This window comes from Lagenorhynchus albirostris, chromosome 4 (genome assembly GCF_949774975.1).
Source record: "Lagenorhynchus albirostris chromosome 4, mLagAlb1.1, whole genome shotgun sequence".
Taxonomy (NCBI): domain Eukaryota; kingdom Metazoa; phylum Chordata; class Mammalia; order Artiodactyla; family Delphinidae; genus Lagenorhynchus; species Lagenorhynchus albirostris.
The window spans coordinates 46,872,496-46,888,582 of record NC_083098.1 but is presented as its reverse complement, the minus strand read 5'-3'; the positions used below and the strand labels follow the sequence as shown (position 1 = coordinate 46,888,582).

General features: G+C 44.2%; 1 protein-coding gene across 3 annotated transcripts in view; it reads right to left on the bottom strand.

Annotated features, from left to right (window-relative positions):
* SCARB2 (scavenger receptor class B member 2) overlaps positions 1 to 16,087 on the bottom strand; it is a 68,378-nt gene that overhangs the window by 3,271 nt on the left and 49,020 nt on the right. For all 3 annotated transcript variants that reach the window (XM_060147989.1, XM_060147988.1, XM_060147990.1), the window contains 6 exons: positions 14,627 to 14,746; positions 10,145 to 10,314; positions 7,191 to 7,309; positions 5,717 to 5,790; positions 4,310 to 4,361; positions 1,161 to 1,319 (listed from right to left, as the gene is read on the bottom strand). In XM_060147989.1, the coding sequence (XP_060003972.1) occupies positions 1,161 to 1,319; positions 4,310 to 4,361; positions 5,717 to 5,790; positions 7,191 to 7,309; positions 10,145 to 10,314; positions 14,627 to 14,746 (694 nt within the window). The remainder of the gene's footprint in view (positions 1 to 1,160; positions 1,320 to 4,309; positions 4,362 to 5,716; positions 5,791 to 7,190; positions 7,310 to 10,144; positions 10,315 to 14,626; positions 14,747 to 16,087) is intronic.

Genomic DNA, 16,087 nt, shown 5'->3' with positions numbered 1-16,087 from the left:
GATGGGTGCTCAGTAATGCTTGCCTGTTGGATATGTGAAGATGGCTAATTGTAGGAACAGTCATAATATTTACGTGGGCTTTCATCTGTCCTATGAAAAGCTCAGTGACAGTACAATCCATCTTACATTGACTGTAAGATCAATCCATAGATGGAAATGGAAAAATCGTTGTCTCACACCTAATTCACGCTAATGTGATGGGCATGGGTTGAAAGGCATACTGGAAGCACGCAGAAGACAGGGAAATCTGAGCTTATAGGATTTAGATGGTTTCAGCCTATTTCATTTCCTACGTCACATTTGCCTCAGATACATAATGGAGGCAGTGAAGAGAGGGGAAAAAAAAAGCCTTTGTTGCAAACAGAGAGGCTGGTGAGAATTTAAGAAGGGCTCATTGAAGGTGTTAAGACCCCTGGGTTGGCCTGCTGGTCACTTAGGGAAGGCAACCTAACCACTTATCCCACCCATTTGGGGCTGTTCCCACCCCTCCAGGAGAGGAACTACTCCCCTGTGCCCATCATTTATTATGCAATGACGACTCAGTGGTAGGTATCTTCTGATAAACCAGGGATTCTTTCCAAGCAGATCTCTGGCTGCCTTGCTCTATAATTATGGAGCTATTTTGTCATATAACTAATATTTATTGAGCTCTTACTAAATACTTACACTGGGCCAAGTGCTTTATGTTTAAAATATCATCAAATCCTCACAAAAAACTCCTAAGCGGGGCTCAATTATCATCCCATTTTACAGACAGAGAAACCAAGGCACAGTTTCTGGGGTCACACTGCTATTAAGTGGCCAAACTGGGATTTGAACCTGGGCAGTCTGACAAGAAAGCCCGGGTGCCTAGCTGTTTTATATTCTTCCTCTTTTTTTTCAGGTTATTTGCAAAGACATAATGCTTTCTCCCAGGGGTTCCATTCCTACCAAGAAAGCCTGAAATACTGGAAAATACCATTCTATCACCCCTCCACCTTGACACACTTCCCTTGCCTCTCATTTGGCCCAGCAGTAATATAACCATGAAATCACTGCGCCCAGCATAAAACCTCAGAATCCACCCTAATAAGCCCGCTGACAGCCCTTCAGTGAAGCACAGCTGAAGTCCTCAAGGAACGTTATTCAGTAAGGGAGACATTCCTCCAGCCACTGCTCACCTCGTCCATGGATCCCTGTCCTCTGCACGCAAGCCAGGTGAAGATCAGACCAAAGAACACACCCAGCGCCATGATAATGTAGGGTATGTTGGTGATGATCTGAGTAGTGTTAATCACAGACTTCAGTCGACTTGCAGTCTCTTTATCAATGAGAACACTCTGCGAGGAGGAGCAAGAAAACAGTATTCCCTTGATTACTGAATATCCAGGGTGTAAAGTTTTTTGCTCTATCTTTCCTCCAAACCATTAAACACAATTTGGGTATGTCCTCCTGTTAGCAAACCAGAGATACTGAAAATCCTTTTATAAGTTAGAATAACCAGAGGGGGCACTTATTCACTGATGTCTCTTTTCTCCTGAAGACATGTTTTACTCAAAATTGGTGGGAAAAAGGAGGGGGAAAGTATTCAGAAATACTGAGATAATATCAGCTTTTCTTTTGTATCAGACAACTCCATGTCACCCTTCAAAATCCAACTCAGCATAACTTCCTTCCAGAAGTCTCCTTTGGCCTGGTTCAAGGCCCCTTTTCTGCGCTTCCATCTCACATTCTAAAATCTTCCATCACTGTCTCCACATTCTGCATTATAACTGTCTGTTTACTTGTTTGTCTCCTCCTGACTGTGAGGTTCCTGAAGGCAAGACTTTTATTTCAGTCAACTAAACACTGGGTATAGCGCCTGAAACACAGTAGGTGCTCAATTAATGTCTCTTGATTAGATGAATGAATGAATGCAATATTCCAATAATGGCATGTGGAAAGCATCATTTCTCTCTTGGTTGGATCTATACTGATCGGGACCAGAGGTCTAGACAGAAAGTGTTCAGGGAAGTCTTGAGGCTAACCAGAATTCCAGATAACTAAGGGCAAAAGTATTATCACCTTAAACTGTGAGGTATCTGAAGAACTTAATTCTATAAAAATTATTAGCAACAACTGGGATTTTGGGCTTAATTTAGGCTCAATTTGCAGAGGAAGGCCCATCATGGTCAGAGTCTCCACCTCTGGAAGGAAAGGGGTGGGAGAGCAGTCTCCAAGGTCACTTCCAGGTCTAATGTTTTCCTTTTCTAGAGAAGAGAAAAGTCAAGTTCTTTCTGGGAGGGAGTAAAAGCATGGGGTTTCACTCCATCATTCCCTGGACTCAATCTAGTCTTTAACGAAAAGTCAAAGCAGAAGTTAAGGTGGAGGGGACTTCAAATATGGTGCAACAATGAATGTAAGCTGGCAGAACAGGGCCCTTCCACACTTTCAAAACGCCCTCCTTCCATGGCTCTCCCCACAAACAATAACCATAATGACCCAGGAGCAACTGCAAATAGGTCCTATAAATGGTAAATACTGCCTGAATTCTTCCTATGAAACAATAAAAGCCTTGTCTTAGAACTGTAATCACAAACCCTTCAAAAGTTTATCAATGTGGCTACCAATACAATGCTAAGTTGAAAAAGGATATAAAACTGTATCTACCGTATGGTCTCAACTATGTAATATCAAAACCAGAAAAATACTGAGGCAACATAAGCAGATGTCAATGGCACTTTTCTCTGAGGGATGGGCTTGCTTATCAAGCAGTTCACTTTTTAAATACAATTTTTAATCTCCTGAGTTCTATAAAGAGCACGTTACTTTTACAAGATGTGAAACATCAAATTTTTTTTTACAAAGTTGTTTTGGAAAAAAAATTTTAGGACGTATTGCTGAGGAAAATAAAGCAAGTTAAAAACAATTTATCAGGGGCTTCCCCGGTGGCTCAGTGGTTAAGAATCCACCTGCCAGTGCAGGGGACACAGGTTCGAGCCCTGGTCCAGGAAGATCCCACATGCCGCGGAGCAACTAAGCCCGTGTGCCACAACTTCTGAGCTTCCTCCGCTCTGGAGCCCGTGAGCCACAACTACTGAAGCCGGCGCACCTAGAGTCCGTGCTCCACAACAAGAGAGGCCACTGCAATGAGAGGCCCACGCACCGCAATGAAGAGTAGCCCCCTCTCACTGCAACTAAGAAAGCCCGCGCAGCAAATAAGACCCAACACAGCCAAAAATAAACTAATTAATTAATTAAAAATAAAACAATTTATCAGTCTGGCTCAGGTTTTGCGAGAAGTCATTTGAACTTTCCCTTTCCTTGCTAATCTTTGTTACTAAATCTTCTACAAAGAACAAATATTTTCAGGGAAGAGAGAAAAATCATGAAACTTTAACAACTGTTGCTGTTAACAATGGAAGCCAGCCGATCATGAATTTGAGGGGGAAAATTCTGCAAGTTTCCCCTCAAAACTGGGTGAAAGAGAGAAGGGCAATTGAGGAGATATAACTACAGTAAATGTGATATGTGATTCAGAAAAGAATTTATCACAGGTGTCTTAAATAGTGGATGTTTTATGAGCTTTCAGAATATGCTTTACAGAACTTCAATTTATGCCTAACAATTAGGGATAACATTTCTGTGGGTACACTGTGAAAGAAATATTTCTCAAGAGAAACTCCTCTTGTTTGAACTAAGACAGGAACCAGAAAGTAGAAAAGACTCTATGCTATGATGAAGGATAAGGCACCCACGTATCACTGCAATTAATGGGCATGTATCACATTTTATTTAATCATTTCTCAAGCACGCCACGCTCTTTTTTATTCTTTTTCTCCTCAACTAATGAACGGTAAACTAATTACCTTTGCATTTTGTTGCTTACATAACCAGCTTCCCAGAAAGAAGTTTCACCCAAATAATGTTCTTGACAAGGGAAATTTCTTTCTGTCGTTTTCAAATCTCAGACACAGGAAGATTCATGTAAACATATAAACAGAAATTTTCTGAGGACAAACAGGTTTTTAAAAATCACCTTGGGCTTCCCTGGTGGCACAGTGGTTGAGAGTTCGCCTGCCGATGCAGGGGACGTGGGTTCGTGCCCCGGTCTGGGAAGATCCCACATGCCGCGGAGCGGCTGGGCCTGTGAGCCATGGCCGCTGAGCCTGTGCTCCGCAACAGGAGAGGCCACAGCGGTGAGAGGCCCGCGTACCGCAAAAAAAAAAAAAAAAAATCACCTTTGCCCCTTTCTCACATCTTAAATTACACATAGCTACAATTGCAGAAGTAGGAAGTTCCCCAAGCTTCCACAGGTAAAACGTACCTGTGGCTCCCTCCCAGGACTTACCTCATTGATATACATCACTGGGAAAACCAGGGTTCTAATATTTCCCGTTTCACTACAAACACAAAAAAAGAGACTATTTTATAGACATCCTCATTAGGATGGCACACTGGCCTGGCGAGACAAGTTTATATGAAAATGCCAGCCCAGTTATTTCATTAAATTACCTGGAATTTATGCAGACCTCTTATTATATCTGCAAACACCTAATAATCAGCAGTTAGATCACAAACAGTCTAGCAATTCAAAGTGTTGCATATTTATGTAAAGTGTGTTTAACCAAAACACAAGATGCCAAAAGTAAATTCATCAAAATGATTACCATACTCCCAAGAGTTATTGGAGGGGAGGTTCTAGCAGAACAATGCTGTCATTCCTCAGAATGTTTTATAATCAGGCTACTCAGTATTGTCTTTACAAGAGCCTGGAGCAATCACTTACTGAGCATTTACTATGCACCAGCTCTGTACCAGGTGTCTTGGGAACATTATCTCACTTAATTCTCATGGTAGTCCCAATGCAGTAGGTATTACTGTCCCAGGTTTAAGATAAGGAGATGGTGGCTCGGAGTAATTTGCCCAGGACCACCATGAGGAAGTGGTGGAGCTAGGACTGGAATTCCACTTTGATTCTAAGGCTCTAGATTGTAACTACTAAATTATACTCCCTCAGAAATACACACACAAAATGCATCCTTACAAATCACATCTGCTTTCTAGAAAGATCCCAAACACATGTGCTTAAACCTGGCAAATTTTATGGGGGGAGCCAACCAAGTTTGAATGATAGATAGGCAGACAGAAAGATTAGATAAGTATAGATATATTATAGATATGTATTACAGTTTTGCATTCTGCTATTTCATTCAACATTGAATGAAGTCATTTTCTCAATTTCCACTGAAAAGTCTGAGCAGGGGATTATACTCGAGAATCCTAATTAAGCAGATGGAGTGTGGGTACACTGGACTCCAGAGAGTATTTAACCATCCACGGGAGGGTTTGTGGCTGGCCTGGGTGGGAGCAGTGGAAAGAAAGGGAGGGAGGGAGGCAGCCAGAGTCCTGGTGAGGGAAATGCTTAGCAGAGTGGGTAAGAGCAGACTCTGGGTCTCCGTTTCTTCATCTGTAAAAGGGGGTAATACAGGGTTATTGTGAGGAACAAATGAGTTAATGTATATAAACTACTTAGAATAATGGTTGATCCATGGAAAGCATTCTGTAAGTGTTTGGTTAAGTAAAATAAGTAACTTCCAAGACCAAGGCTGCCCATGACAATGCTGATCGTGCCTCATCCCTGAAGGGCAGGGTGAACAGACTTAGAAGTGGGCTGTACCCCTCTCGACATCAACCCCACCAGAAAGTCAATGTAGCAAAACCACCCTCTGCCTCTGCAGAAACAAGCGAAACTTACATAAAGTCATCTAATTTTTTGACATAAACGTTGATTTGGAACCTCTTGGCTGCTCTTAGGATAATTCCAGTCAACTGTGAATCAGAGAAGTAGAAAGAAAACGTTAGGATTTATTAAAACCACACACACAGTTTCTGTCGATAGAGCACCGTTTCTGGGTGGTTCTGATAAACAGGGCGGCCACTGCCACATGTGCTAGGCAGAGCGGGACGAGGGAAAGCTGTTCCCCAGGACAGAATGAGAACTGTGGATTGTGTTAGGTGCCTGGTAGACCAATGTTTCTCACACTTGACTATGCATGCGAGTCCTTGGGCACCTTATTAAAATGCAGATTCTGATTTGGTAGGTCTGGGGTGGGGCCTGAGATTGAGCAGGATGCTGTCACTTTGAATAGCAAAGCCCTAGAGGACCCCGGCAGGAAGGAGCTCCAGCAGATACCCTGTCGGCTCTGGGTTTCCAGGCGGAGGGCCAGAGTGCTACAAGGAGGACGTGGGCACAGCCAGAGAATGGTGCCCACCTGTGGCCAGGCCCACCCAACAGAGCCCGGAGGCCAGACGCAGCATTGTCCTCCCATGGCCACGCCACCTTCTGCACCAAGCGGGTGGGGGTGTGCCTCACCCTGGTGACAAGCGGTTTGGCTACTGAAAAGGAGCTGACTGATGGCTAAGAGAGAAAAGGGAGAAAACCACACCTGACCTTATTCACAAAACGATAAGAGCACCGATTTCTCAAATATGAATGCAATGAGTGTAGCTAATGGTGAAATGCCCATAAGTCGCTGTGCTCAAAGAATGTGCTGGCTCTTCTGTGACTGTTCCATGCATGTGCTCAAAATCCCAAGAATGAAGATATCTCACCTTTAATTCAGTCCCTACAGTGAAAGGTTCTCACATTGTGAAATGATACATCCTTTCAACATGGTTTTTAGGTTTTCTCCTCTATGAATACGGGATTAGAGTATGTATATATTTGATGCTTTTTAAATTAATGATGTCATATAATAACTCTCAAAAGCACCTGTATAAAGAGTTTTGCCAAAAGTGACTGAAGCTAATATATATACATTTAAATTTCAACCAAAACGTTCCTGGCAGCAGAATGTCTTCACCCTGCTGATCTGTGGCCCAGTGAGAGGAATATGTGTATGTTCAGGTCCAGTCTTTTGGCAACAGAAGACTGACCAGGTTACCTGGGTCCGATTCCAGTTGTTTCCAACGATGGGACTTTCACTGTTGCTTTTTTGTTAAAGTGGGTTTGCCAATATTTCTGCGTATTAGCTCAATACAACTCAGCCTTCTAATTACAGGGCTATGAGACTCTGCATCACATCACACTGAGCTGAGCTCCCTCCACTTGAATATGTGAATGGAAGGAAGACAATACACTTCTCAAGAGTACCCAGGGCTAAGCTGGTGAACACTGTATAGACAGAATAAAATGTATGTTTTTCAACCAAGAAGACGTGTGTACTCACAGGATTAATGTCCACAAATGTCTCATGATAGTCCTTATTTGGGTGCATGCCTTCTATGGCAGAAACAAACTTCTCATCTGCTTGGTAGAAGTGTGGGAAAGACATAATAATAGGTGCACCTGCATTTTGAGGAAAACAGAAATGAATGGTGAGGTTCTTAAAAGTCTAAGATGAATATAAAGTTCCTGACCACAAATCCAGTTCCTCAGTAGGGGGAAAGCTATACACAGAAAAGTTGGGTTGGAGAGAGGGGCAGGCTAAAAGTATATTCTACAACTCTTAGCTAGGGATTTATACTTCATCTTCTGACATCTCATTTACCCCTACATTATTTTATATCATAATATGAAGTCCTGGCTTCATATTATGAAGCCAGGCTAAATGAAGTCCTGGCTAAATCATTTATTCTTCAACCAACATTTGCTGAACCTATAATAGACAAATGTTTTACACACATTATTTTAATTAACGCTCCCAGCAGTCCTACGAAGTTAGAACTATTTCCTTCCTTTTGCATTTGAGGAAAGGGAGGTTCAGAGAAGTTATAAAATTTCCCCAAGACATCCAGCTTTCAGGCGATGGAGGCAGAATTCTGATCGAATAAGGGACGACTCATTTTAAAGCACTTGTTTCAACTGTAATTCTCTATCAGTACATGGACTTTTTTCCCCCTTATTTTTCTGCTTTCCTGTTTATGGTTTACCCAAAATAGGCATCTTGCGGCATCTTAGTTCCCCGACCAGGGATTGAACCCCGGCCCTCGGCAGTGAACGTGCGGAGCCCTAACCACTGGACCGCCAGGGAATTCCCGATTCAGAATTTTTTTAAGACTTTGCCTGGTCCTGCCATCTGCAGCCTCTGACTAGATCAAGGTCTGCCCACAGGAAGACACTGTGGTTTTTTTCTTCCTCTTTTTTTTTTAAAAAAAATTTCCTATTCATTTTAAGGAACAAATAGAGAAGCAAGTTATTAAAGGAAACCTATTCTATTGATAGATTTTGCTCTTGAAAAGAGGAGAGGGACTCAATAACTGCTGCCAGGAAAATACATTTTGGGAGAAATTAGCTTAACGGCAAGTAGTTTAAGTCTGCTCACATATCCTCCAGCCCATGGCTCAGACACCTCACTTGTCACACACACAGTTCTGCTCTCTGCTGCTACACAGTTTCACGGAGACATGATTTCCTTCTTTGTGACCTACACTGACCTTTATTTATTTATTTCTTTGGCTGCACCACGTGGCTTGTGAGATCTTAGCTCCCTGACCAGGGATGGAACCCGGGCCCTCAGCAGTGAGTGGGCAGAGTCCTAACCACTGGACCGCCAGGGAATTTCCTACACTGACCTTTAAAATGTATTTTTAAAGATCTGTTAAGGACTTAATAAGGGCCAGACACTGTCCTGAGTGTTTTACATACATTATCTCTAACCTTCACACAACCCTCCAAGGAAGTTATAATCACCCCCATTTTACAGATGAGAAAACTGCTGTCTGGAACACTCCTTCAGCAATGTGGCCAATTTGCTAACAAACAGAAGTCAATCCCAGATCCCCCTGACTCCAGAACGCTCGCTCATCCCACTAGCCAGAATGTTCCCCTGGGGAATGCAAAACACTTGAGGATAGTCCTGAAGGGTAATATTTCAGTCCACATCTGGGAACACAGAACAGGCAAGAGGAAAAGGATTATAGCAAGAGGTATGACTGTTGCAAAGTAGAATCCTTCTGTTGGTTCTGACATCAACTTCTTGAGGAAGCAGACTGTTAACAAAACAACAAGAAAAATGTGTCTACATGTGTGCCTTGAACCACAGAAACATGGGTTGATCGGGCAGGTGCCATTTCAGGACCATCCCCCAGTGAGCCAGCAGGAGAGGTCTGATCTCTAGGTCAGGGGTGTGTGTTCCCCAGAACAGCGGTTCCCAATCTTGCAGGTACCACCTTCATGAGAATCACCTGAAGTTCATTAAAACTACAGATTCTGGGGTGCTAGCAGGTGGGCCCTGGGACAGATGTTTTTAATGATTCTCCAGACAGTTCTGAGGCCAGGCTTGGGAGCCGTGACCCCATCAGACAAGGAAAGGGAGGGTTATCCCAAAAGGAGATTTTCAAACCAAATGGACACGGGGGCAAAAGTTAGCACATCATTCAGGAAAAAAGTACAACTTTAATCAAGAGAAAGGAGTTACAGAGTTTCTCAAGAGAAACTTTAAACAAGAATTGTAGCCTCAGAAAGATCGCAGTACAAATATGAGAAGACCCTAAGTTCTAGCAGGAATTTGCTCAGAGGTAAGGATTTTATAAAAATCCCGTTCCTTCTCTGAGCCCTGGTTTCCACAATTATGAACAGAGGCTACTGGCTGTCTATCTAGCAAGGCTATTGTGAATATTATGCAGCATATGATTGCAAAAACTAGTCCTCGTGATGAAAAAAATGCTTCTGTCAGCTGCACCCCTGATCATTCCACCTCATTCACGGAAAGGAGCAGATTAGCTCAGACATTAAGAAACACTGGCCCTGGACCGGTTTCAAGAAAAAGAAAAACAAACTCTTAAACTACTTCCCAGGGAAAACATAACACGGCAATCTAGGAATAAAAATCATTACAGGAAATATTATTATTATTCTTTTTTTTTTTTCGGTACGCGGGCCTCTCACTGTTGTGGCCTCTCCCATTGCGGAGCACAGGCTCCGGACGCGCAGGCTCAGCGGCCATGGCTCACGGGCCCAGCCGCTCCGCGGCATGTGGGATCTTCCCGGACCGAGGCACAAACCCGTGTCCCCCTGCATCGGCAGGCGGACTCTCAACCACTGCGCCACCAGGGAAGCCCCAAAATGTTATTCTTGAAAGGTCAAAATCGCTCTTTCTATTGGGCTGACAACATTCTCTGTTGAAGAACACCAATCCTGCATCCAGACCCTCCTGCCCATGTCCCCTCTCTGAGTTCTTACCGTTCTTGCAGACGCTGACATTCAAAACTCCTGAGCCCAGGCAGTTTCCTTTAGGTATACAGAAGCCAGCGTTGTCTGAGGTATTGGCTAATATTTCTGCAGGCACCTTAAACCTCAAGGCAGGCAGTCCCTGTACGCTCTCAAAGTCACTGAAAGTTATATATACTGACCTGTTAGGAGGTAAGAATAAAAAGTCAATGTGAGCTCCCATCAGCATGATCTGCCCGTACCAGTGAGTTAGGCAACCGTTCTTGGGTATAACGTGGCTAAAAGCTTACAGGATAAGTGGAAAATGAAGAGGCAAAAGAAAGCTTGAAAGGAGCTCAACCCATTGAATGTGTAATAAAGTAGGAGACAGATTATAATGAAAGATGTTTAAGAGGCAGCAGCTATGCTAACATCTTAACAAGACTTAGAAAAAAACATAACGTGGGGTAGAAAATCAAGAAAATGAGTTAGAATGGATATTTGTGCTGAAAGAAATGAGTCGCCTAGACTAGCATGGACACATGCCAGGGTGAGGCAGAGGCAAAGCGAAAGCTGAAGAGTTGGCAAAGCGTGTGGCCCGGTAGATTCTGCAGGCCTGGGAAAGTGCCCCATTAGACAGATACTTGATTAGAATATATACTTTTTTTTTTTTTGCGGTACGCGGGCCTCTCACTGCCGTGGCCTCTCCCGTTCCGGAGCACAGGCTCCGGATGCGCAGGCTCAGCGGCCATGGCTCACGGGCCCAGCCGCTCCGCGGCATGTGGGATCCTCCCGGACCGGGGCACGAACCCGTGTCCCCTGCATCGGCAGGCAGACTCTCAACCACCGCGCCACCAGGGAAGCCCTAGAATATATACTTTGATACCCATTTCCCCCCAATAAAAATAGTTTCCGTATTTGCCTAGGTTGCTTATTTCAATGGTGTTCAACATCATTCTGCCTTCAGTGGTTACAGCGTTTCAAACAGTGGTCCCTTATGATACCAACCACCCTTCTACGTGCACAGCACCTGAGTGACAGCCAAGGCACTTTTCACATACACTGTGGTAACTGATCCTTCAGCCCTGCATCTGAAGGCATCTGAAGGCTGAGGGGAACTGCTTTGGGGGCCTCACTTTTTCACCTCTGAAGCACAGGGGGCACACATCTCTCCCTGGGTTGTGACTTACAGGAGTTGCCTTCCACTGCACATCCCACCCCATAGCATTTTTTCATGAAAATTTTAAGCAAACAGAAAAACAGAGAAAATACCATAGTAAGTACCTTTTATAACAAATACCACTTAGATAAATAAAATGTATATTTACGGATACAACTGGAGCTCTCTGTGCAACACTCCTGATTCTAGTCCTCTGCGTCCCCAGAGGTAACCGCTATCCTGATTTTGGGGTTTATCATTCCCATGCAGGTCTTTATACTTTCACCTATGTGGATATTCATAAACAACTTGTGGCACTGTTTCTTATTTCTAAATGTTATATAAACAGCATACCATATTCTCTTTTACAATTTGCTTCTTCCTTCATTATATTTTTAAGATTCATTGCATTAATGTACATGGCTCTGGTTATTATATTTTACTGTTCGTCTGTTTTTTTGCAGTACGTGGGCCTCTCACTGTTGTGGCCTCTCCCATTGCAGAGCACAGGCTCCGGACGCGCAGGCTCAGTGGCCATGGCTCATGGGCCCAGCCGCTCCGCGGCATGTGGGATCTTCCCGGACCGGGGCACGAACTCGTGTCCCCTGCATCGGCAGGCGGACTCTCAACCACTGCGCCACCAGGGAAGCCCCTATATTTTACTTTTAACATGATATTGTATCAAACAAATACCCCATTATTTATTTATTTATTTATTTTTAAACTTTTTGTTTGTTTGGTTTAAGTTTTGGCTGCGATGGGTCTTCGTTGCTGCGCGCAGGCTTTCTTCCAATTGCGGTGAGCTGGGGCTGCTCTTCATTGCGTTGCGCGGGCTTCTCATTGTGGTGGCTTCTCGTTGCGGAGCACGGGCTCTAGTGCGCGGGCTTCAGTAGTCGCAGCGCGTGGGCTCAGTAGCTGTGGCTCGCGGCTATAGAGCCCAGGCTCAGTAGTTGTGGCGCACGGGCTTAGTTGTGCCGTGGCATGTGGGATCTTCCCGGACCAGGGCTCAAACCCATGTCCCCTGCACTGGCAGGCAGAATCCTAACCACTGCGCCACCAGGGAAGCCTCATTATTTATTTATATTTTCCTTTTCACAGGCACTTAGATTTCTTTGGATGGAAGAAATTTTCACATATTGAGATATGGGGAAGTTATTCTGGCTTACACATGATTTAACTTAAACTTTATGCTAATGGGAACAGCCTCTCTCATAGCCTGTCAAACACTCATTGTACATCTGCTTTAACCATTAAAGTAAAGAATGCTTTTAAAAATCAAAATGGAGTAATTGTGGGTCACATTCAGGATGGAGCCGGGTGGCCATTGTGGATGTGGTTTCAGACACATTCCTGCATCACTGTGAACATAAATTTTCTGAACTGCATCAAACTCAAGGACACCACTAGCCGTTCTCAAAACAGTATCTGCTCGCAGTGGCCAGCTGCAACCTTACGGTCTCAAGGTCTCCCCTTGTAACTATGCAACCATTTCAGATCCCAACCAATCCTTGCTTAACAAGCACTCTTACTTCTTGCCAGCTCCAGTTATAATTCTTGATAAACAACTCACGTAACTAACTGCAACCTTGAGGTTTTTGCCTTTGTACGTCTCCCCCATTTTGTAGTCTGATAAAACACAATTCAAGTGCTCCTTGAATCAGTGTCTCCTAGGCTACAGTCCTCAGTTTGGCTCAAATAAAACTCTTTTCTATTCCTATTATAGATTTTTTATTATTTCCGTTGACACTTCCAATTTTTCCTAACTACAATCCATGTTGCAGTGAACTTTTCTGTATAAATCTCCTTCATGTATGTACACGAGTTCTTCAGGTCAGGGAACCTTCATAGGAGAGAAGTGCGGAATCATGGGGTTTGCACGTCTTTGGCTTTACTAAGCATTGCCAAGTGGCTCTTCAGAAGTAGTGGTACCAAACAAGAATGAGTTTCCTCTGTGCCATATCTTTAATAAGCCTCCTACTGCCCTCTGAAGTTTCTTTGTCTCACCCATTGCGCTCATATTTTCTCTTCCTTCAGTCCTTTCACAAATATTGACTGAAAGGAGCAGCTGGATGGAAGGTGACTGAGATATTCCACGTGAAAGCTGGAAAGGGTCTGCACCATGGCACAGAGAGCAGGGATGGAGTGAAAGGAGAGCTCTTTCTGAGGAGGATGGATCCCACTTGCTGACTGATTCAGTGCAAGGGAAGAGGGAGATTTATAGTGATTCTGGAAGGGCTGACTGAGGAGGTGCTCAGTTGTGTGAGATATGAAAGCCAGAAGAACAGCTGACCTTGAGAATATTGACTCCATAGCATCAAAGGCAACTAGATTAATTCTTTTTTTTTTTTTTTTTTTTTTTTTTTCAGTACGCGGGCCTCTCACTGTTGTGGCCTCTCCCATTGCAGAGCACAGGCTCCGGACGCGCAGGCTCAGCGGCCATGGCTCACGGGCCCAGCCGCTCCGCGGCATGTGGGATCTTCCCGGACCGGGGCACGAACCCGTGTCCCCTGCATCAGCAGGCAGCCTCTCAACCACTGCGCCACCTGGGAAGCCCCAACTAGATGACTTCTGATGGAGGAGAAGTCTCACAAAAAGCCTTGCAGGAGTGAGTGGGAGAGGAAAGGGAGGCTGTGTGCTCAGCCTCTCAGCTGAGCGGTTTTAGGGTGAAAGGCGGGAGAAGCAGCAGGGATGACGGGGAGCTGGGAATCAGGTCACAAAGCAGGAGGCCTTCCTGCCACAGAGGGGACTCCATCATGCGCGTCTGGACAGAAATAGCAGGTGGGAACCAGGGAGAGGTTGCGGGCCACGTGTGAGCAGATGGGATCAACGGGAAGGTTAGAGCTCAGCAAAGACCTATGAACTCTGAAATACGGACTGCAGTATGCTTTCTTTACCTTCTATGGAGCCACCACCTGTTGACCGGAAGAAGACCAGGGCAAATTTCACACCTGACAGAGCATACCATAATAACAAAGAGCTAACATTTAATGTTACTGACAGTGTGACAGGCCCTGGGCTGAGTATTTTATTAAAGTAACTCGTTTGTCCTCAAAACAACTCCCAAGGTAGGCAACTCTTTCTATCCTTATTTCACAAACGAGGAAAGTTAGGCACAGAGTGGTTAAATAATGTTCCCAGGGTCACACAGCTGTAAGTGGTGGAGCTGGTATTCAAACCAACACAGCCGGGCTCTGGAGTTAGTGCTGTGAACCACTACACTTCGCTGTTTCTCAATATGCCATCATCGTTGATCACTCACTAAGCATACATACCCTCACCGAATAAGTGCAACTGTATATAATTCCTCACATTTTTGGTGGTCTTACAGTCAAAGAACTTATTTTTCAGGTTCTTACCTGCAAAAATCAGATGGGAAGACATAAAGGATTTCGTCTTTGGTGATTAATGGGTGAAAAGAATCTCCGTCTGTTCCGTTGATCATATTGCACTCGTCTGCTGTCCACCAGTCAAGTGACCTGTCATTGGGAGACAAGAAAGAGTCCAGAGGGTCACACTTGATTTTAGTCTTTTTTTTTTTTTTTAATGGTCAGGACTTTTCAAGACTCAACGGGGAGCTGGCTACCCACAGAATCTTATTCACACGCAGACACAAGGGTGGTATTGGTTGGGGACTGGATCAAGAGGCGGAAAAGCAGGCCCCCGATCCCCAATCAATTCTGACAGAGGCAACAGCCAAAAATCCTTCTTCCCCTCCTCTAAGACAGAGTATCTCACGTAGAGGTTGGGGAATATGCACTTACTTAAAGCAGTGATCCATTTGGCATTTACAGTAGCTTTGTTCACAGCCAGCCAGTGGACAGATGAGCCCTGGACAGATATTGCAGGGAGATAATATTTGTGACAGAGCATTAACTGTCTCCCCCTCCAAACAGGTAAGGGAGGATTTCTTTTGGGTCACAAGAAAGTTTAACCTTGAATCACCTTTATGCTCACTGAGAGCACAGTTGAGATGGCGGGTTTTTAAAAATTAATTCCTTGAAAAATGGTATAAAATGCAAAAGACAGGAAAGGACAGGCAATAAATAGTAATTCTTCTAACTTCTGGTCAAGGTGGCCTTCTAAGTTCGTGAATTGAGGACATCTTCCAGGGCAGTGGTTGACAGAACAAAAAAGAGAACATTTAAAAGGTCTATACCCTACTCAAACACAAAAGAACATCTCCCTAGACAATGAAAGGTGATAACTGCCAAGTTGTGAGTAGGGCTACAACTGCCAGCCCATTGGACTGCAGGTCTGGAAGCCAGGAGAAAGATCTGCAAGTCCAGCTCCTGAGGTTAATGAGGATTAAAAGTGGTCCAGCAAGGGTGTGAAACCAGGATCTGGGGGCAGGGATTTTCTGGTCAGCGAGAGAGGCCGAAGAAAGCAAAGCTGAGCTGCTGAGAGGCAGAAAGCCCCAGGCACAGCCTCACATCCAGAACCTGAGTCAAGCTGCCTGCTGACCCTTTGGCCAGATCTGTGATGAACCCTGGGTAATCGTGAGGTGGAGACCCACCATGTGTACTGGTGTTGGGGTTCCTAGGTAGGCTACATGGAGGCAACTGCAAAAGTGTTACCTAGGGAGAGGTGAGAGGATAGATGGATGGTAGAATGGATGGATGGATAGATAGATAACAGACAGACTTCCCAAATAATTATTCTGCAAGTCAACATTTTTTTTAATGAAAGAATAATTGAACAATCTGGCTAATAAATATGTTGTTTAGTATCCTCAAAGAGACAAATGGAAGAATAACATCTGTTAAAAAAGAAGGGTAAATTATTAAAAACAAACAAAAAAGAATGAGATAAGAGTAGTG